This window comes from Ctenopharyngodon idella, chromosome 3, assembly GCF_019924925.1.
Source record: "Ctenopharyngodon idella isolate HZGC_01 chromosome 3, HZGC01, whole genome shotgun sequence".
Lineage (NCBI taxonomy): Eukaryota > Metazoa > Chordata > Actinopteri > Cypriniformes > Xenocyprididae > Ctenopharyngodon > Ctenopharyngodon idella.
Window position 1 is genome coordinate 10,019,617 of NC_067222.1, and position 22,690 is coordinate 10,042,306.

Here is a 22,690-nt window from a genome sequence, read left to right on the forward strand (position 1 = left end):
CTCACCTGATTCACTTTGATTCATGCGGTTCATCAGAATCTGGACGTTCACATTAAACCACTGTTCTTTACTCTTTCTGGACTGAGTGCCTTTTTCCCAGTAATCCTCCTGCAGTTTCTCTTTCATCCAGGGCTGTTTGGGAATCGTTCTCTTTTCTTTACTATTGTAATAGTCGATCTGTCTGTCATCCAGCAGACCCATAGCACTGAATTGATAGATGCTTGGCAGATCCACAGGTTTAGACAAGCCTGTGTAAATGTAATACAGCGAGTGTCTCTCTGAAATGAAGAGGGATAAAATATGCATGAAATAACTGTTCAATGATAAAATTGGAATGTTTCTGAAGGAGAGAGCAAATAAAACATCAAAACACTTGAATACTCTTAAAACCTTTTTAATTACAATACAAATATATTATAATAGTAGGCCTCAGGGGTGTCGATAAACCCTTTTTACTGGGGCATGAGCAACATTTTCCTGATAAACAATTTTCTGATGAGGTAGATTACAGTAGATAAGTCTGAAAATAGGCTTTCCTATACACTGAATGTTCCCTTTCAGTCCGTCACGTTCGACGTATGTCAGAGGTGAACCGACGAATTAGGATATCGCTAGAGAGCCCTATCACCTTTGAGTGTAAACTAAACGAGCCAATGGATATTGGCATGCGTGATTAATAGCACCTGCTCCGTCCCGCAGCAGGGGTATAAGTATGGATGCAGATGCACGTGCACTTTGTCTTTGTCTTCTCTCATGAGAGCATGCCCACGTCAGCACGTCGTTCATCTTGCCTTTCTCATAAGGGCTTGAGCGCTCAGCGCGCCGTGTGCCGTTGAGCTGCCGGCTGACAGTGCGGCTTGTCATGGCAACCCAGTGCATTGTTCGTCGCTCTAGATGCACGGTCGTGTGCCTCAAATGATTTGGAGTCCCCTCACCTATTCCCCGATCTAGTTTCTTTTTCTGAATCAGAAAAGTGCTACTTTGGTGAGTAAGCCAGGGTGACCTGAGGATCACAGTGGGGCAATACCCACCAAGCAAATCTCTGTGGGGCCCTCACTCCTCTAGCGCATCCCAAACATGCTGTGACTGTGTTCGTGGGTGGTTTATGTTTAATAAGAACATGGCCACGTCGGCGCTCAGGTCACGTTCACTGTCCCACATGGCTGGTAGCTTCTGGTGGATTTCTGGTACTACTCATTGGGGACCTAGCGTTTCAGTCAGGACTCCAGCAGAGGATTAGATGTCAATTGCTACATTGGAAAGAGGGTTGTTGGGCTCTGGAAATGAAGATGAGGCTGAGCGTCCCACGGTTGTGATGTGCTCATGCTGAATCAGATTCAGAGTTGACGACCATGCTTTCCCGGGTTCCTGGGGGCGTAGTGTGACGTGTACTCGCCTTGCCCCACCCCCTGTCTTTTAGCCCGGATGTGCATGAAAAACTTGGCAGTATGGAAGCCTTTTGGTGCCAAATATGGAACGCCAAAAGGGCCATAATCTGCAATAAATGTTTTTCCTCTCTCACTACCCTTGATGGTGGGGTTTAAGTGCTATGGGCACACCACCTCTGCCCTGCATGTGTCTTGGCCCCCGGCAAGTCTGTGGAAGGCCAAAGCACTCATTGCATGTGGGTAGTTCTGAGTCGGGGTTGAGCTACGCATGATGCAAGTCACAGCGCAGGCCCCTGGCCAGACGATGTCCACCATGGTGGTCCAGAAACACCCTTGGCTAGCCTTGCAGAGGTGTGAGATGTCGTCAAAGTGCGCTTTTTCAATGCCCTCATCTCACAAGCTGGCCTAAAACCCAGCCCGCTCAGTCCGCAGCCAAGCCAGGTGGAGCCAGCAAGAAGCGGTCCTGAAACAGGCGACCTGAAGCAGAGGTATCTTTGGTTCCATTCTGTTCCACCGCTGGCTCTCCGGAGTCCAGCGGCTACGAATTAGAACTGTTTCCCAATCCTCCAGGTCCCAAGAGATTGTGGCTGGTGTTGTGCGATGCTACGCCTCACCATCCTCAGCCTTCTCTCACCTCGCCAGCAGGTGGCAATGTGAATGTCGAGGCCGCCCCTTCTGTGCCGTCTCCCATACACCCTGTCATCTGTCAGAGTCCGACCCCATTCGGGCAGCTATGCCGTTCGACTCGGATCCCAAGTCGCATCCCAGGATGCCCCACACCGCTTCCCAGCCTGTCCCGCTGGCTCATCCATACTATCAGACTCGGTTATGCAATTCAGTTCGCCCGGCGGCCCCCGGTGTTCAGGGGTGTCCACTACACTCGCGTGTCTGTGGACAATGCACCTGTTCTCCAGGCGGAGATTGCTGTCCTCCTGGCGAAGGACGCAATCGAGCCAGTCCCTCCAGCTGATATGAAATCAGGGTTTACAGGCCCTACTTCATTGTACCCAAGAAAGGCGGTGGGTTATGGTCCCCAGGATTGGTTCGCAGCGATCAACCTGAAGGACGCATACTTTCATGTCTCGATTCTGTCTCGACACAGACCCTTCCTATAGTTTGCGTTCGAGGGGTCGGGCATATCAGTACAAAGTCCTACCCTTCGGGCTGGCCCTGTCGCCCCGCATTTTTACAAAGGTTGTGGAGGCGACCATTGTTCCCCTCAAGGAACAGGGTGTTCGCATTCTCAACTACCTCGACGACTGGCTCATTCTGGCCACCTCGCGTGAGCAGTTGTGTGAACACAGGGACATGGTATTAGCTCACCTCAGCCGGTTGGGTCTTCGGGTCAACTGGAACAAGAGCAAACTCGCCCCAGGGCAGAGAATCTCTTATCTCAATATGGAACTGGACTCAGTCGATGATCTCTTTGGTCTTCTGAGTGTTGAGTACCAGGTTATTAGCAGCACACCACCCAATCATGCGCTGGACCTCAGCCCTATAGGCCGTCTCGTCATTTCCTCTGATCAGGCCAACCACCGTAGTATCATCAGCAAATTTGATAATGGTGTTTGAATCAGTTTGAATGCAGCGACAAAATCATGAGTGAAGAGAGAATATAAAAGAGGACTCAACACACAGCCTTGTGGCAAACCAGTGTGCATGATGAGAGTGGAGGACAAGAGGTTGTCGAGCATAACCCTTTAAAGGAACACTACACTTTTTTTGAAAATAGGCTCATTTCCAACTCCCCTAGAGTTAAACAGCTGAGTTTTACCGTTTTCAAATCCACTCAGCCGATCTCCGGGTCTGGCGGTACCACTTTTAGCATAGCTTAGCATAGTTCATTGAATCTGATTAGACCGTTAGCATCTCGCTCAAAAATGACCAAAGAGTTTCAATATTTTTCCTATTTAAAACTTGACTCTTCTGCAGTTACATTATGTACTAAGACCGACGGAAAATGAAAAGTTGCGATTTTCTAGGCCGATATGGCTAGGAACTATACTCTCATTCTGGCGTAATAATCAAGGAACTTTGCTGCCGTACCATGGGTGCAGCAGGCGCAATGATATTACGCAGCGCCTGTGACCCCCTGCTTGCACAGGGAGTGTGCCTTGCAACCATGGAGACATTTGTGTGAGACGCTGCGTAGTATCATTTTAGACCTGAAGAGTTATTTTTTTCTGAGCGACATACACAAACGTAAAGACTCATAACTCCAAAACTCTAGCAAGGAGAGTCAAAAGGTAGGTATCATTTGACAGAACACTTTTTACATTTTTAGAAAATATAAATTACATTACATTTGGACATTTTCATGCTGAGAAACTGCTGATAAAAAAACAAAAAATATATATAATTTTTTTTATTTGACATGGAATAACTCAGGAAGGCAATAAGTTCGGAGAAAAATTATTTTTTGGTGATGCTCTCCTACATGTGAGCTGCATCTGGTTCAAATTTTGTGGTGATAGCATAAAGTATAGTTGAATAAATTGTTATTAATTTTTTCGCAGCCAGATGGCACCCACGGGTGGTAAACTCCGGTTTAGAGGCACTTATCAGCACTCGTTAGGAGTTTTTCAAAATGGTTAGATGCTTTAAAAAAAGATAAGATTCTAAGCTTTAAGATGATATCTATTTTGTGTTTTTCCGCGTTGGAAAACGAACATGGATGGGTCTGGGAACATTGGGTACACAGAGGAGAGACATGTTTTTAGCCAAGTATGTTAAATAATTCCCTGAGTAATATCTTGTGATCAACGCAATATGTTGTTTTGGGTTCATTTTAATCGTGAGAATCTGCTTTAAATAATGATGTGCCATTTTCTATGATCTGTGCATTTTTCATGAAGTCATGAGCACATGAAATCTACATATTTGTATTCAATAAGCGGCTGTGTTGTATTTGTTGTAAACGCATATTACTCAGACTCATTAGAGTCTGAAAACAACGCAACAGAAGCATGTTGGAGGCTTGATCTGAACGTGTAAAGTCTCTGGTTTTATATGCAAAAAGAATTTTTGTGCTACCTATATGGGTTCAGTTTTTATTTGGCTCTTAAACAGAGACACGCAAATGGGAGCGTGGGTGCTCCATCCAGTTTTAAAGGGTTAACAGCCTGCCGTCTGTTAGTCAAAAAATCCAATGTCCAATTGCAAAGTGAAGTGCTGATCCCCAACTGGCTAAGCTAAGAGACCAGCATCGAAGGAATCACCGATTCGAACGCTGAACTGAAGTCAACAAACAGAATTCTTACGTAAGAATTGGGACTGTCCAGATGGGTCAGAGCAGAATGAAATGCATTGGAGATGGCGTCCTCCATTGACCTGTTTGTACGGTAGGCATGGCTCTCAAATGTGGTAAAACCAGTCTCTCAAAGCACTTAGCAATGATAGGGGTAAAGTGCTACTGGGTGAAAGTCATTCAAGGCTGATGCAGTAGAATGCTTTGGCACTGGTGTAAAAGTGGTGGCCTTAAATCAGGAAGTGACAACTTACTGAGCCAGGGATAGATTGAAAATATCAGTAAAGACACTGGCCAGCTGCTCTGCACAGACTCTGAGCACACGCCCAAGTATTCCATCCGGAATTAATTTAATATTTAAAAGTAACTTTCCCCAATACTGTCAATAAATGACACATTTTGGCTGTCATGTGTGCAAAATGCCTGCTAATTACGCTGATTATTCCGATCGCTTACATTGGGCACTTTTGACACTTAAATTGTATTATTCTTACTGCTGACAAATAATATGATGCATATGTTGTTGTGTTTTTCGAGGGTTAAAAGCATAATTTCTTGATTGCCGTTTGGTTTCTACCTGGATGTTCAGTCATATTTGCTAATTCTCGTTAATGTAGTTGTCCTGTTTTGATCCGTTTTTCTGGGAAATGTATTGATTTTTTTGACATGGCAGAGCTTTTGGACTGGAAATCGTCCACGCCCCAGTAGGCCTATATAAAGCCAGGCCTGTAATTCTCTGAGGGACACATTAGTCAAAATCCTAAATATGAAAGCAATCTTAACGGGATCAAACAAGATAGGCTACGTTATATATACTTTTATAATTCATACACAAAGTTTGTCATCAAATTTCAGTCTGTCGTTACAAAGTCTGCGCAGGTAGAGTAAACGTGTTACTTTCACTTTCGTTCTCTGATGAACGCAGCAAAAGTTAATTATTTACCTGCTTGGAGTGAAGCCGACGTCCCACAAAAGAAGAAGAACACAGAGCAGAGCAAAGAGGTGGCCATAACTGAAAATCCATGTGGGATTTTTACTGATGTTTACATCGTTGATCGTTCTTTCCTTGTCAACGTCTAAACGCCAAAACTGCCCAACGCCGAATGAAGTTTTAACCAATAAGATAACAGGACTATGGCGTCATCCGTACCTGGGCAGGTGTCGCAAAACTAAACCAACCTAAATGGAGCCAAACCCTTAACATTACATAACCAAGGCAACAATGATGGACAATTCAGTGTTTAATGAATAAGTAGCATTTATATTTTCAATAAAAAAAATCTTCCACAGTTACAGTTTGTTTGATGTTGGTTTATTTACTGTCCTTAATATGTTCACAAATAAGACATAGGTAGTGTGTATTCATCAGATTGCTCAGTTTTCAAAGCAAAACATTTTCAATTATAAATTATAGATCACAATTATAGATTATCAGACAGTCACAACTCTCAGCAAAAAAACATTAGAAGCTGTACCATCCTTTGAAACACCAAGAGATACGGTATTTGTCAGATATTCATTAGCATTCAGCAAGTTTTGGCAAACAGCAGCAAAAACTTTCATTAGGTTCAATTAATTACTCAAATAAACAAAACAATATCCATAATCAGCTGTACCGTCATCAACACTCAGTGGTTTTTGTGAAACAGTAGTCTCATAAAAAGGTAAAAGTACTATAAATGAAATCTGTAAAATTAGTCCAATGTACTAATAATTAGATCAGGCATGAATAACAGGCAGACATCCAATGATACCATAAATAATCGCTGCATACTTATACATAGTTTAACAAAACTGAATGAATAGAAAGCAAGAGTAAGATATTCAAGTGTAACATAATTGTTCAGTAATAGTCTGGAGAGTACGGAAAAAGAGCTCTCTTCAAATACAAATATTTTTCTTGGTCTCTAAATATAAATGAAAATATCCAGATTATGTAAGAGAGATGAAATAGTTCCGCTTTTTTCAATCAACCCCCTGAAATATAGTGTCAGGACTGATAGTGAAAAACACCACAAATCTTTGCTCCAGGGTTCGTATTGTTGTTGTAGTAGTGATAGTAGTGTAATACTAGGAGTCCTGGCACTGAAACACAGACATAAATAGTTCTGTAATTTAATTCATTACTGGGAGAGGTTATCAGGTAAAACAGGACAACTGACATTATTTTCCAGATGAGTAGCACATCTAAAGCTCCGCTACAAGTACACGTGATTTTCTTACTCTACCAGCCATCAGAGGGCAGCATTGAGTCGTGTCATATACAAGACATTCCCTCGGACGGATAGAAGAAAAAAGTAGTGGATCCACCTTTGAGTTTAAAACAAGATGCAAAACAAAAATGCTGTTGAAGAATATGATGCTTTGCTTACTGTGAGAACTTATCACGTTCTGTTGTTGTCACAAGATCTGTAACACATAGATATTCAAGTTAAACAGCAATACACTTCACATGAGAGATTCTGAACTATGATTCTGATGCAGTGAAATGTTGAATCTCCATTACATACAGTGTCTGGACAATTTATGTCTGTTTAACATTTGAGTCCAGATTCAGTTTTAACTAAATGTTAAAACTGAACTGAGTAAAAACTGAGTAAAGTAAATGACAGATGAACAAGACCATGATACAATGAAATAAGAATGGGATATTAGTAGGTCAGATCAAACAAGTGTGCTTTTAAAAGAGACTTAAAAATGGATAGGGAAGGTGCCACTCTAATCTCAAGCGGCAGATTGTTCCATAATCGAAGCCCACCCACAGAAAAAGCTTGATCCCCTCTACGTTGCAACTATTTTGGAGAAATCTAGCAGCAGCGTTCTGGACCAATTGTAGGCAAGGCATTTGTGACTTTGAAATACCGCAATATAGTGAGTTGCAGTAATCTAATCGTGAAATAATAAAAGCATGGACAGCCATCTCTAACGTCGTAGAATTTAAAAAGTGTTTGATTTTAGACAACAGGCAGAGTTGGTAAAAACTGGTACCAATTACAGAAGAGATATGTTTGTCCAATTTTAATGACTCATCAAGGACATTCAGATTTTGCACACGAGAAGATCTGAAGGCCAATAAGCTGCCCAGATCTAGGCTGGTACCCTGAGAATGATCAGTAGGATTGAAAATGATCACCTCTGTTTTATCTTCATTTAAAGTTAAAAATTTTAAGCTAGCCAGATTTTGACCTTGTCTAAGCACCTTAGTAAGGTACTAAGTGCTGAAGGATCGTTTCTCTTAATGGGTAAATAAATCTGGGCATCACCAGCGTATAAATGAAAATACACCCCATGCCTTCTTAGAATGGAACCCAGAAGTACAAGGAAAAAAGGAAGGGCGCCAATATCGAGCCTTGGGGGAGGCCACAGGTGACAGGAGCAACAGAAGAAGAGAAGTTACCTAAAATTTTCTGTCAGATAGAAATGACTGAATCCACTTAAGGACAGTACCTTTTAGGCCTACGTCTGACTCTAGTCTAGATAACAAAATAAAGTGGTCCACAGTGTCAAATGCTGCTGATAAATCTAAGAGAACCCGGACCACAGAATCAGAGTCGTTAGCTAAAAGGATATCGTTTAACACTTTGAGGAGGGCCGTTTCAGTACTATGCGCAGATTTAAAACCAGATTGAAAAATTTCAGTAATACAATTAAGATTTAGAAAAAACTGCAGTTGGTCAAACACAATTTTTTTCTAAAACCTTTTAAATAAATGGTAAAACAGAAATGGGACGGAAGTTATTCAAAATAGAAGGATCTAGTTAGGGCTTCTTGAGAAGCAGAGTGACAATAGCCACTTTAAGAGTAGCAGGAACAGTGCCAGTTAAAAGGCACTTATTGAAAAAAACAACAAACCTGGCCTGGCAGTGTCAGCAATTAATTTAAAAAAATTAGGATGCATAATGTCACAAGCATAAAAAGATGGTTTAAGTTTAGCAATGATGTCTTTGAGTGATTGTAAGGAGATGGGTTCAAAAACATCCCAAGAAACAGGATGCAGAAAAAAAGAGGGGATTCAATATGGAGAGGACGGACTTTGGGTCTCAAATTAGAGATTTTGTCAATGAAGTGCCTCAAGAAGCTTTCAAGAGCATCGAAGGCAACAGGCACTGTGTTAAGGCCCCGATATACTTCAAACAAAATCGAAGAACGAACTGATGTGACGTAATTTCGAACAAAATCAAGCCAAAACAAAGTTCATTTTGTTTTCTTTTTGGAAGTTCGAAACGGCTTGCCAAAGTGAACCTTCAGGAAAAGTTCACTTCAGATGCAAAACACCTTCATACTACCATTGGTCCATGACGATAACGTAATAGGAGGTGTGCGCTGAGGCTCTGCCTTCATTCGCGTGGAAGTCTTCTCTGAGTCATTTGATCTGTTGAGTTCGTTGAGGTAAGAACTTCGTTTTACCCCTAAACAAAGAATGAAAAAGAACTTGTTTGAAGTATATCGGGGCCTTTAACAGATGGATTAACAACAGAATAACTGAGAACAGAACTTTAGGAGTAGAATGTCTTTTTTTATATTAAATCAGAAAAATAAGTAGCCTTAGCAGACTTAGCAGCAGACTGATAGGCTGATAGACGTCTTTAAACAACTGAAATGAAATACGTAATTTATCCTTTTTCCAGGTAGCGGTAGATCCAGAGATAGATGAGAACAAGACTCCATAAAACACTGATTAAAATTTGACCCAAACTTAGAAGAATAGGACAGAGACAGTGTTACAGCTTTCTTTGTAAAATGAGAAAGATTAGGAAGAGAGAGAGAAAATAAAATCGGTCAGAGAACAGGAAATCAGATATCTCAGTATCAGAAACGGCAAACCCATGAGAGAGTACAAGATCTAAGATATGGCCCTGAACATGAGTGAAGTCCTTTATCCATTGAACCAAACTGTAAGAGTCAATTAGATTGAGAAACTCCTTCGATAACAGGTTTGACTGACAGCATACATGGATGTTAAAATCGCCCACTAATAGAAAGCGACCATACTTTATGGCAATATTGCCAATAAATTGAGTAAATTGCAGATAAATTCAGAAATGAGAGTAAATGATGCATACCTGACATCTAGGAAATGCATAATGTATTTCAGCATTATGGGCTGATCTGGCTACAGAATCACACCTCGAGTCTCCTCCAACATCTCTTTAAATACTCAGATCATGACAGAAACTTCTTTCAAATGGAATCATGAGCTAATGATGGGAATTTGCATTAATCAAGGTCCCAGACTTGGGTAGTTTACACCTTTGGGGAAACAAGGGAACAATTTGCATGAAAGACCAATTGGCAGAGGACCCACACTCCACAGAAAGCAAAATATCTCTAAACTCTTAAAACCTTTATTGCCTTTGGGTTCACCTCTGTGTGAATGAGACCTTTTTACCAGTCGCACTGAGACATTTCAAACGATACCAAACATGTATAGTGAATTTCAGGTGATCTCAGTGTCACACAAAAAGAATTCGGTGTAAATCTCTATGTTGTTATTTTAACAAAACAAAACACCACACAAAGGTTTGGTCCAATAAACAAATCAATCTTTGTAGTTTGTGTAATGCACTCATTAATTAATAGTCCATTTCTCAACAAAATGTCCATGCAAAATAGAACCAAAGATATCACATTTAGTAACACTCATAAGCAGATAGTCACATTGAAAAATTGTCAAATATACACACAAACACACACACAAAAAAGGTTACACTTTATTTTACAGTGCTGTAGTTACTGTAATTACTCAAATAAGTACTTTGTACTATTAATTAACTATATGTGTAACGGCTAGTAGTTGCTGTGCGAGTAAACCTCACTCCTCTGATCTCAAGAGATGCTCTAGCGACTGACGCTAGAGGTTGCAGCCTTTAGCCTCCTTGTTAGAGCGTCCGACTCCCACACCAGAGACCCAGGTTCGAGGCCCACACAGAGGAGGGCGAGTAGGACCTGGGTAGAGGGGTTCACATGTACTTACTATAGTTAGGGTTAGTTACTTGTAATTATGCATAATTTACTGTTATTACTACAATAAGTACATGTAGTAATGATTAACTACGGCACTGTAAAATAAAGTGTTACCAAAAAAACGCTCACTCTGGGGTGCGTTTCCCGAAAGCATCATTAGCCAACTATGGTCGTAAGTCCCATTGAACTCTATTGGTAATGACAGAACTTTCAACCATAGTTCGCTTTGGGAAACGCACCCCTAAATGTGTGACTTGAATGCACGTTTGGGCTGAGTAAATGTGAAGGTTTGTGTGCGTGTGTATGTGTTTATGTGTGTGCCTGTTACTGGATGAATGCACATAGGCCACAGAAGAAGACTCTTGGGGAGCTTGGAGTGAAAATACTTGAATGAGTACCTGAAGTAAGACTTTAGGAACAGGTAACGTTCTGCAGCTGGTGTCTAGTCTGAAGGTTCCAAAATGCGGTGAGTAACATTAATTCCTTTTGGTTCGTTGCTTCAGTCAAATGTACCACCCCTTTAAAGCATTAACATGCAAGTTTAGATATTAATAGGCCTATATAAAGGGTATATGTTTAAGGGTGACAGTAGCACAAATTATGTGCTTCGTCTAGCCAATACATTTCTACAGGTGCACAGACAAAATGTTTATTGCAGACACGTTTTATCAGCACTATTCTACATATTTATGACATCATGTGTATTTTTATTTTCTTCTTAGGCTAATTATTATTTCATTTATAAATTAATTTAATCAAAAAAGAGTAATAAAGAGAAATACAATTAAAATCTTAGCTATGTTATGCACTTGAATAAAGTTAAAGGTGTAATCTGCCAGTTGTCCTATAGGTGACGTCATTATTCTGTCTTCTGACAATGCGCTTAGAGCTTTACGATTACTCCAGAGCACTCGTAGATCTACGATCATTTTTTAAGTGCTACTTAAGTTACGATGCTTTTGGGAAACAGACCATAATATTAAGAATAGTCATATGATCGTTTTTAGGAACTTCCACAGGCTTACAATGCTTTTGGGAAATGCAGCCCAGGTCAAAGTGTCTGAATAATTTTTGGTTCCAAATTTTTTTATCAATTTTACTGGTAGTCCACTGTATGAAGAATTTTTAGGTATAATATGTCACAGTTTACTTTATTTTGCTATCCTCACTTACATAAATAAACAATAGTGTCCTGCACCCACTAGTAAAAATATATAAAAAATGTTTGAATCATTTTTGGTTTGACTATACTTAATATTCTACGTAAATACAACTTAACTAAGTCAATTCAATTATCAGTTCTGTTCAGTCAGTTTAGTTTAAGTCAGTGCAAAAAGATACCTCAAATTCATTCATTCAACATTTATTTATTTTTTACAGTGTGAGTGATTCTGATGAGGACACCAAAGGCACTTTATACTGAATTTGACCCATAATATGATTTTTTTGTATGCAATACTTAAGATTACTTAATGTGTTTGAAAGAAGTCTCTTCTGCTCACCAAGGCTGCATTTATTTGATCAAAAATACATTCAAATTTATATTAGCTGTTTTCTATGTGAATATTTTTTTTCAAATAAATGTAACCTTGGTGAGCAGAAGATACTTCTTTCAAAACACTTGAACAGTAGTGCATATGCATGTAAAACTGTGCATGTTCCTCACCCGACTCGTCCTCTTTCATCCAGTGCTGTTTGGAAATCTTTTCTTTTAATCAGTATTGTAATAATCGATGTATGAAAAGTATGTTTCTGAAGGAGAAAGCAATAAAAGATAATATATAAACAAGACCTGTAATTCTCTATGGAAACTCTGCTCAAAATCCCAAAACCTCTAATAATGTCTAATAGAAATCTTAGTGTTGGTGTACCGGTCCCATAGGACGTTGACTCCATAGGACGTTGACTCTCTGTTTTGTGTGTAGATCAAATGGACACCAAACTTCTATGACTGGTCTATGGTTGGCTCTTTATTTACTGGACAGACGAAGAATTAATGTTAACAAACTTCATCATCTTTGGCTCTGTGAGCCACCAGCCATCCTCATCTCAGTTTAGCTTAGCGTGAACTGCGATTTTATGTAAGAACATTTATAAAACTTAACATGCTCAGGGTAGAAAACAGCTTACAAATGGCACATCAGTGTAATCCACATTGTAAATGAAGTTAAAACACCCCAAAGAACAGTTTTTAATAGTGATGGCGAAATGAAGCTTTGCGAAGCACCGAGGCGTTCCCCTCAAGTGTATCGTAAAAAGGTTCATCACTCGAAGCTTTTCAACACGGTGCACACTAACGATATCTTGTGGTCAAAAGGTGGAAAAAACTGCATTTGCGTCACAGACAACCCAGCTATTTTTGGACTGTTTTATTTAATAGATCAGTTTGTGCTATGAAAAGCAAAAAACAATGTAAATTATTATTATACAAAAAAAAAAAAAAAGTCTTTCACGTGTCATTTTACTTACACAATTTGAATAAATTAAGATTGTCATTGAATGAAGTATGAACTGGGAATTAATACAAACTGAACATTCACAAAACTGCACATGTAAATATTTATTCATATTATGACATATTCTTTTACTAAAAAGCAGATGACACTTCACATCTGCGCCTGCAAGGGTTCACGTTATGTGAATCAGAATACGAAGCATAAAGTGTGAGTACCAAGCAACATCTCCAGGTGCTCCCTTGAGAAATGTGCACCCTGTGTATGTGTGCAGGTGCTTAGTGTTTCTGTACAAAGTGACATTGCCATCTATTGGCCTGGCAGCAGAATACAGTGTTTTACAGATCAATGTGAATGGGGATTATTTGGATTTGGACAACGTTGTCATCTGAACGTAGAACTTTTCAAAACCACAAAGGAAAAACTTTTCTGTTTTTAGTACATTGTTATCGTGTAAGAGCAGAACATAAAGCAGTAATTTCTTTTAATCTAGCTGGACAATCAAAATGGCCACCCCTCGGGTCCTTTACGTAAATGAAGAGAAAAAACATGACTGAAGCCCTGTTGTGACTTATGATGTTCTATGTCATCAAGATTAGTTTCTTGTAGAAGGGCTAAAGCAAGGTTTTCCATGTGAGGATGGACTTTCTCTTCACAGGCGTTTGAATCACATTAACACTGCAGAAACAGATCTTTAGAGTACTAGCTGACATGCTTTGAGAAAAAGAACAACAACAAAAAAAAACCCAAATCCTGACCAGAAATGTTTCCCGTGGTAAAAATCCTTCTTCATGTAGCCAGATTTTATTTGAATGCCCAGGGATTTTGGCAGTAAGGATTCAACAAGCTTAACAGGGTGATCACCTTCTGCATTCTCAGGAAGTCCAACAATACGCATGTTCTTCCTTCTCCCTCTACTTTCATCCAAAGCCATCCAAATGATCCGTTCATCTCTCTAGTGTCTCCAGTTTGTCAGCATTTTCCACCGCAGAAATTCGGTTCTCCAATTCAGTGATTTGTTTTTCATGGTCATCGAGTTTTTCATTCTGCTGATGCAGAATCACAAGTGTCTATAACAGGGCTTGATCTGTTGCAGTATTGATTGTTCTGTAATACTAGAGCGGGAGTCCTGAAACACAGACATAAACAGTTGTTATTTAATTCATGTTGTAAATGAGATGTTGCATATCAGGTTAAACAGGGCAACTGACATTATTTTTCAGGTGAGTAGTGCATCTAAAAATAAAACAGATTTAGGCTTGAGTATTTGCATTATACGTTACACCATCTCAATTGAAATCAATGGACCCTTAGTAAAATTACTACCCACTTTGACATACGACAAGTTTCTGTGTGCTTGATGCGATATCACAATATCTCATTTAAAGATATTAAATAGCATATGCATATCAATTCCTGCAATATTTATTTTACATATCTACTAAATGTAACTAAAATGTAAATATTTCCTAAATGCGTTTGGTCACTGAACTCTGCAGGTACAGGACTGGTCACACCTGACTCAGAACATTAATCAACCAATCAGAATCAAGCATTCAATATGGTATAAAATATAGTAACCTCGTCAGTTCACATCTTGAATGTCTTTGACACATCTGTTTTTGATCTATCACAGGGTATCTTCAGTTCTGTCAAACAGAGATCAAAAAAAAAAATTTGGCCACTGAACATTTTAAACAAAAGTAAACAGATGTATTTACAGAAATGATGACAAGCAGAAAAGCAGCATGTGTGTCAAACAAAGTTAAATACTGATCCAGCTGTGCACATTTTTGCTGTGTGTGTGAGGAGATTTATAATGAGAAACAGTTACCACATTCGTTCTCTCGCTCTTGAGAGTCAGTCACACTGCTGTCTGACGCGTAATCAGCTCGATCTGTTGGAGAAACAGTGAAATGTTCATTTACAGTGCTGTGGTATAAGTGTACTCAATATTTTCCTGGTAAATAACAAACCAATTGCTTGAGAAAGCATTTAGTTGGTTGGTTTAGCTAGAGTTAGCTGAATAAATATCTAAAAAGGTGCCATGTTCAGAGCTGGATGAGTTGGTATCTGCTGGACTATGTCACTGAGTCCTTATTAAAAAATCTAATATAAACTGTACAGGTACCTTCTAGTAGAACAGTGGTTCGAGAGTAGGTATCGATCATTAAAACGTGCATTCTCCCATTCAATTTCGATGTTCTACGATTGCAAGTTTATCATTTGCACAACTTGCCATTTCAATCCATTCAGAACTTGCATGCTCTCTGAGAGAAGGTATTTCCAGTGTGCACACTCATATAAAGCCGCCTGCCAAACTGCTCATGGCTTATAAACACACAAAATTATGTCAAAATGTCCGTCTGTTTATGAGTGTCCTCATGAACACAGTCTATTATGTCTACGTGAACAGCTGAGAAAGAAGTCGGATCATGTCTACCACTATAGTGGATCTGCGCTTCCGTTATATCCTATTGCTAATTTCTGCTCGTCCGGCACTTTGCAACAACACAGCCTTGTTTCTGCAGCGATTTCCAGCATGTTTCCTATAACAACGTCTGACGTTTACATTTTACTTTGCGTGAGAAGTCACATAAACCACGCGAAATCCGATCAGAGTGGTCAGACTGAAATGGATTTCCAGAAATGCGATTTGAATAGGATTCCAAACCACATATGAATGTAGCTCGAAACAGATTTGTAAAAGTCGCATTTCATGTGATTTTTGGCCTTTCAGACTCACTAAATCTGATCGGATTTCAATCGGATATGCACAAAAATCGGATTTAGACTGACAGTCTGAATGAGGCTTTAAAGTAACAGCAACATAATAAACTTGCTGTTTGTGTTAATCAAACAATACATAAAAAAAAAAACTAGTGAAAAAAATCAATCTGTATTTAATATAATCTGTATTTAATTTACACAATGAAACATTTGATGTATTTAATTTCTGTACTAGTCATTTGTTTTGGTTACATTTTGTTTCTTTGTGCAGTGGCTCAGAAGATGAATCTTTAATTCTGTAAAAAAGTCAACAAAAAAAAAAAGTTTTTTTTGTTTTGTTTTTTGAGGTACTGTAATCTTGTTAAAACGGATTTCATAAAATTGGTATCCAAAAAAAGTATCATTCAGGAATCGGTATCAAAGTCAAGGTGTCTGTATCGATATCAAAATTTTTTGAACAATACCCATCCCTAAATATTTGCCTCCTTAAATTGATTTTTCCAGTGTATGTTTTTTATATTTGTCCAAGCGTATTTTAGTCAAATATTATGAAATGCCCATAAGAAGGACACAACACTATAGAAATTTCGGAATTAAGACATGACCATCAGACAATGAAATGCTCATTGGGTCAACAGAGTCACAATGAGCGGGTAATTTTGATATTTCTGTTATATCCTTCTCAAGGGGATTTCATCATTTTGACTTTTCAGTGTCAGTAAAATTTCTATTTTTAGCCTATTTTACCTGTAGAAAAGAAACTAAATTATTATTCCTTTACAACACAAAACAAAAAACAAGAATGTGTGGATCATCATTCATCAGTGACTACTCACCATCAATCTTTTTCTGCACAATGATGTAAACCACTAAATTAACTACCAGCATACACACAACTCCAATCACAAATCCAATCATACGTGCAACAGTCTCTGGTGAACTGTCCCAGTATTTTCCATCTAATCAAATGCAAAAAGATAAAAAATAGTATTGATTAATTAAGGATATCGTAAACAAAAAATGGAAGTTTACGGTTCTTTTTTAATTCAATAGCCTATCAGGGACTTTCTGTGTAACTGTTTTAAATACCCAATTTAATGATAATTGATCCTTTATAGGTCACAACACAATCATATTCATCTTCTTCCTCCTCCTTGATCTCCACACTCTTCCTCATCTGGAAGGATCCATCATGGTTTGGTCTGATTCCTGTGGATTCAATCTCATCTTCAGGCAGAGATGTGTGATATTTCACAATAGTCAACATCATGACATTTTTTGGGTAGAAGCCAGTGACCATACAGGTGAATTTCAGCTTGGTTTTGTCTCTGATAGACCTTTTTGCAAACACACGGACAACTGGAGGAGCTGAAAACACAGGAATTAGTTTATCAGTCAGCTGCTGATAATAATCAAACACAGATTCTGCTCATTTACTCACATGTTTTTCTGAGCTCCTCATCACCATATTCTCTGAATTTTTTGAGCCAGGCCACACACTCTTTCTCCAGATATCCTTTGGTGTTTTGGTTTAAGGTGGGTTTATAATCCCATCTCCTCTTGGTTTTTTTAGCTGCTTCAACTGGGGCGACCCACTGAGACTCTTTAATATTAAAAGACAAGAAGTTTTCTCCATCATAGCTGAATTCATAAACGGCTTTGGAAAACTTCACTTCATCTCCCTGCTGCTCAACTTCACAACCAACTCTCCACTGAAGAACATGAAGATCTGAAATGGACAAACTGAAATGTTTGTAAGATGATAACAATAATAAAATTAAAATATATATGCAGGTTAAACTGTATAAATGTTTCTCACCTGATTCATCGTCTTTCATGCGGTTCATCAGAATATTGATGTTCACATTAAACCACTGTTCTTTACTCTCTCTGGACTGAGTGCCTTTTTCCCAGTAATCCTCTGTCAGTTTCTCTTTAATCCAGGACTGTGTGGGAATCATTCTCTTTTCTTCACTATTGTAATAGTCGATCTGTATGTCGTCCAGCAGACCCATAGCAGTGAATTCATAGATGCCCGACAGATTCACAGGTTTAGACAAGCCCGTGTAAATGTAATACAGTGAGTGTTTCTCTGCAATGAAGAGAAATAAAATATGCATGAAATAACTGTGCACTGAAGTGTAAATGTTGTAGACATGGTATATTTCTTAAAGTAAAAGAAGTAAAAACATCAAAACACTCCGGATACTCTCAAAACATTTTTAGTTTCAGAAAGACACAAATAGACTAAATATATAATATATAAAGCTAGGCCTGTAATTCTCTGAGGGACACATTTGTCAAAACCCCAAATCTGCATGAAAGCAAACCTAATGTGATCAAACAAGATGAAATTAAACAATTTTTCAGTTTACTTAGTCAGTATCCGTTATTCTAGTTGGACCTTAATCTTTAGATAAATTAAAAGCTGCTAAAAAATACAAAACTCAAACATTTTTGTTATAAATATGTTTATGCATAAGTTTGTAATCAAATTTCAGTTCTGTCGTTACAAAGTCCGAACAGGAAGCGTAAACGTTTTACTTTCACTTTCGTTCTCTGATAAACACTGCAAAAGTTAATCATTTACCTGCTTGACGTGAAGTCGACGTCCCACAAAAGAAAACACAAAGCAGACCGAAGATTTTCGCGATACCCGTATCCATAATTGAAAATCCTTGTGCGATTTTTTACTGATGTTTACATCGTTCCTTCCGACGTCTAAACGCCAAAACTGTCCAAGTACACATACCAGCAGTAAAATTAAGTTTTAACTCTCTAGTATGCATTTACAAGGAGACATTAATCATCTCGTGAGGTTTACTGAAAAGCGCCAATGAACAGTTTAAATCAGGAACACGCTTACTCACTTCTATGCGTAACTTGTCCATATGTAACGGAGTGTATTTTACATTAATGCATAAATGGGGACAGCGCCACCTGTCTGGTGCGTGATGGCATTTGTCGTGTAAAACGGACCGCCCACAGCAGAGTTAATGAGAAATGCTCTGGATGAGTTGTTTTGAGTAGTCGGAGAATTATCAGTTAAAAGTGTTCAAAACACATAAATAACTGCGTTATTGTGGATATATCCTGTAATTAACTTGTTAGGGATCTGTTGATATGTGTTTGGCGTTGAATGTGTTATTTTACTTTGAGTTATTTTGACTTTGTATTACGAGGCACAATAGTAATTAATTTGTGCATTGTCTATTTTATGTAGAACTGATTTATTCTCCATGCAGTGAATCCCTTGTTTCCACGTTTTGTATCTCCATTGTGCAGGTATGTTGTAAGATATGTTGTTTTAATGTGTTTAATGGATTAATTATTTGTTCGAATTGAATTGCACATGTTCACCGCTAAGTGCATGGGGAGTTGATTTGTGATTAATTCATTGAAAATGTATATTATAATTGTCAATCTGCAAAATCGTACTCACTATACGATCACAACTCTAAAAGATTTCATTCATTTAAAAAGATTTAAAAGAAAGAGTAGTACTGTTTTAAATAAACAGAAGCAGAGATAATGAGACATGCTGTGGAAATTATTTATTCTCCAAGCAGTTTTCCCTTATTTCCACATTTTGTATCTCCATTGTGCCACTCCACTCGGCAGAAAGACCGCCCAGGCAAGACCGTCACACATACAGTACTTCTTGAGTCCCTCTAGTGGGCTGCAGTGAAACACATCTCTCATGTAATACACAATACCCTGATACCTCCCCCTTTAAGTCAATTACCTGAAGGGTTAGTTCACCCAAAAATGAAAATTCAGTCATTAATTACTCACCCTCATGTCGTTCTACAGCCGTAAGACCTTCGTTCATCTTCAGATTAAGATATTTTTGATAAAATCCGATGGCTCAGTGAGGCCTCCATTGCCAGCAATGTCACCGAGCTTCTCAAGATCCAGAAAGCTACTAAAAACATATTTAAAACAGTTCATATGAGTTCAGTGGTTCAACCTTAATATTATAAAGTGACGAGAATACTTTTTGTGCAGCAAAAAAACAAAATAATGACTTTTCAACGATTTGTAGTGATGGCCGATTTCAAAACGCTGCTTCGAAGCTTTACGAATATCTTGTTTCGAATCAGCTGTTCAGAGCACCAAAGTCATGTGATTTCAGCAGTTTGATACACAATCCGAATCACTGATTCGAAACAAAAGATTCAAAGCAGTGTTTTGAAATCGCCCATCACTAGATATTGTTGAAAAGTTATTTTGTTTTTTGCTGCACAAAAAGTATTCCCATCGCTTTACAATATTAAGGTTGAACCACTGTACTCACATGAACTGTTTTAAATATGTCTTTTAGTACCTTTCTGGATCTTGAGAGGTTCAGTATGATTGCTGGCAATAGAGGCCTCACTGAGCCATCGGATTTCATCAAAAAATATCTTAATTTGTGTTTCGAAGATGAACGAAGGTCTTACGAGTGTGGAATGATATGAGGGTGAGTAATAAATGACATTATTTTCATTTTTGAGTGAACTAACCCTTTAAGGTTACATTTCTATTTACATTATGATTCTCACAAGATCTTACTCTGCCTGATCTAGTGATGAGCTGGGTGTCATCTGTATAGCAATAAAAGTTAAAGCCATGATGACGGATAACGTGACCTAAGGGAAGCATGAATGATGAAGAGTAAAGGCCCAAGAACAGAACCTTGTGGAACACCATGTGAGACAGGGGCAGTAGTGGATTAGCCTGATGTAATGCCGACACTTATTTCCTCTTTTCCATGAGCACCACCTACTGTCAGAGAGTGAATGTGCATTTACTGCCATTTTTTTGCATTGGTCTGAACAAACAAATCGCATGTGAAAATTTTAATTAATTTTTTAACTGAACATTTGTATTGGTGTGAAAATGTCCTGTCGCTCATCGTTGCTGTTAGGAAACTAACTTAAGAGATTTTGTTGTTCAGCACATAAAGATGAACTACTTAATTCACAACACTTAAGACTTTACTAAAAGTTGCTTTTAGCTTCTTTTTAAGTGTCCTACCCTTAGAAAACACTTACTTGTAACTAAGACATTTTTAACACGTAAGTCAAAGCTTAAGGCTATTCATAAGAGCATTTCTTAGAAGTTTTAAACATACGGGCCCTGGACATTAGTCCGTTACTAACCTGACGCAGATTTGTGGTAACAATGGATGCAATGTAATCTACTAGAGTCAATAATAAGTACTAGAAGTCATAATAAATCCAAATGTAACAATTTATTATTAGTCAGGTAAATGTGTCATGCCAATTACAAAATAATTCAAAGATAATCAAAACATCATGCTCAGAATTCAAGTTCAAGTTCATTTATTTATAAAGCACATTTAAAAACAGCCACGAGACTGACCAAAGTGCTGTACATTAAAATCACACCACAAACACATAAAACAGAAAGAATAAAACATATGAATTTAAAACCAAAGAAATGACAGATGAACAAGACCATGATACAATGAAATAAGAATGGGATATTAGTAGGCCAGATCAAACAAGTGTGTTTTTAAAAGAGACTTAAAAATGGATATGGAAGGTGCCACTCTAATCTCAAGTGGCAGATTGTTCCATAATCGAGGCCCACCCACAGAAAAAGCTTGATCCCCTCTACGTTTTAGTCTGGACTGAGGAACTAAAAGGAGATTCTGATCACTGGATCTTAGACTTTTAGTGGGAGTATGCAAATGCAACTGCTCTGAGAGATAGCTAGGGGCTTGGTCATGTAAAGATTTATACACCAGTAAAAGAACTTTAAAATTTATTCTATATTGAATAGGCAGCCAAAGGAGGGCCCACAGTAATGGGGTGATGTGGTCACATTTGCAACTATTTTGGAGAAATCTAGCAGCAGCGTTTTGGACCAATTGTACGCAAGGCATTTGTGACTTTGAAATACCGCAATATAGTGAGTTGCAGTAATCTAATCGTGAAGTAATAAAAGCATGGACAGCCATCTCTAACGTCGTAGAATTTAAACAGGCAGAGTTGGTAAAAACTGGTACCAATTACAGAAGAGATATGTTTGTCCAATTATAATGACTCATCAAGGACATTCAGATTTTGCACACGAGAAGATCTGAAGGCCAATAAGCTGCCCAGATCTAGGCTGGTACCCTGAGAATGATCAGTAGGATTGAAAATGATCACCTCTGTTTTATCTTCATTTAATGTTAAAAAATTTTAAGCTAGCCAGATTTTGACCTTGTCTAAGCACCTTAGTAAGGTACTAAGTGCTGAAGGATCATTTCTCTTAATAGGTAAATAAATCTGGGCATCATCAGCGTATAAATGAAAATACACCCCATGCCTTCTTAGAATGGAACCCAGAAGAAGCATGTACAAGGAAAAAAGGAAGGGTGCCAATATCGAGCCTTGGGGGAGGCCACAGGTGACAGGAGCAACAGAAGAAAAGAAGTTATCTAAAATTTTCTGTCGGATAGAAATGACTGAATCCACTTAAGGACAGTACCTTTTAGGCCTACGTCTGACTCTAGTCTAGATAACAAAATAAAGTGGTCCACAGTGTCAAATGCTGCTGATAAATCTAAGAGAACCCGGACCACAGAATCAGAGTCGTTAGCTAAAAGGATATCGTTTAACACTTTGAGGAGGGCCGTTTCAGTACTATGCGCAGATTTAAAACCAGATTGAAAAATTTCAGTAATACAATTAAGATTTAGAAAAAACTGCAGTTGGTCAAACACAATTTTTTTCTAAAACCTTTTAAATAAATGGTAAAACAGAAATGGGACGGAAGTTATTCAAAATAGAAGGATCTAGTTAGGGCTTCTTGAGAAGCAGAGTGACAATAGCCACTTTAAGAGTAGCAGGAACAGTGCCAGTTAAAAGGCACTTATTGAAAAAAACACCAAACCTGGCCCGGCAGTGTCAGCA

The 22,690-nt window shown here is 38.5% G+C and overlaps 2 protein-coding genes across 4 annotated transcripts in view; both read right to left on the reverse strand.

The window, feature by feature from the left end:
• Positions 1-22,690, reverse strand: part of LOC127509964 (H-2 class I histocompatibility antigen, Q10 alpha chain-like) — a 134,390-nt gene that overhangs the window by 17,209 nt on the left and 94,491 nt on the right. For 2 of the 3 annotated variants that reach the window (XM_051889385.1, XM_051889382.1), the window contains exons 1-2: positions 5,579-5,738; positions 6-278 (exon numbers count right to left, since the gene is read on the reverse strand). The exons of the other annotated variant lie outside the window; for it this stretch is intronic. In XM_051889385.1, coding sequence (XP_051745345.1) covers positions 6-278; positions 5,579-5,645 — 340 coding nt within the window. In that variant the 5' untranslated portion in view covers positions 5,646-5,738. Of the gene's footprint in view, positions 1-5; positions 279-5,578; positions 5,739-22,690 lie in introns of those variants that run through there. 3 annotated transcript variants of the gene reach the window in all.
• LOC127509966 (major histocompatibility complex class I-related gene protein-like) lies at positions 12,954-18,705 on the reverse strand. Its single transcript, XM_051889388.1, has 8 exons — positions 18,373-18,705; positions 17,602-17,874; positions 17,224-17,511; positions 16,872-17,150; positions 16,619-16,741; positions 14,887-14,949; positions 14,634-14,701; positions 12,954-14,181 (listed from the first exon to the last, which is right to left on the reverse strand). The coding sequence occupies exons 1-7, from the start codon at positions 18,446-18,448 to the stop codon at positions 14,643-14,645; spliced, it is 1,161 nt and encodes a 386-aa protein (XP_051745348.1). The 5' UTR covers positions 18,449-18,705; the 3' UTR covers positions 12,954-14,181; positions 14,634-14,642.

Coding starts and splice junctions, on each gene's coding strand:
- LOC127509966 (XM_051889388.1), bottom strand. CDS start 18,448: ATGGATACGGGTATCGCGAAAATCTTCGGTCTGCTTTGTGTTTTCTTT. Junction 16,742..16,871: donor ATCAATTATCATTAAATTGG/GTATTTAAAACA, acceptor GCATTTGATTAG/ATGGAAAATACTGGGACAGT. Junction 14,702..14,886: donor AGAGCGAGAGAACGAATGTG/GTAACTGTTTCT, acceptor TCTGTTTGACAG/AACTGAAGATACCCTGTGAT.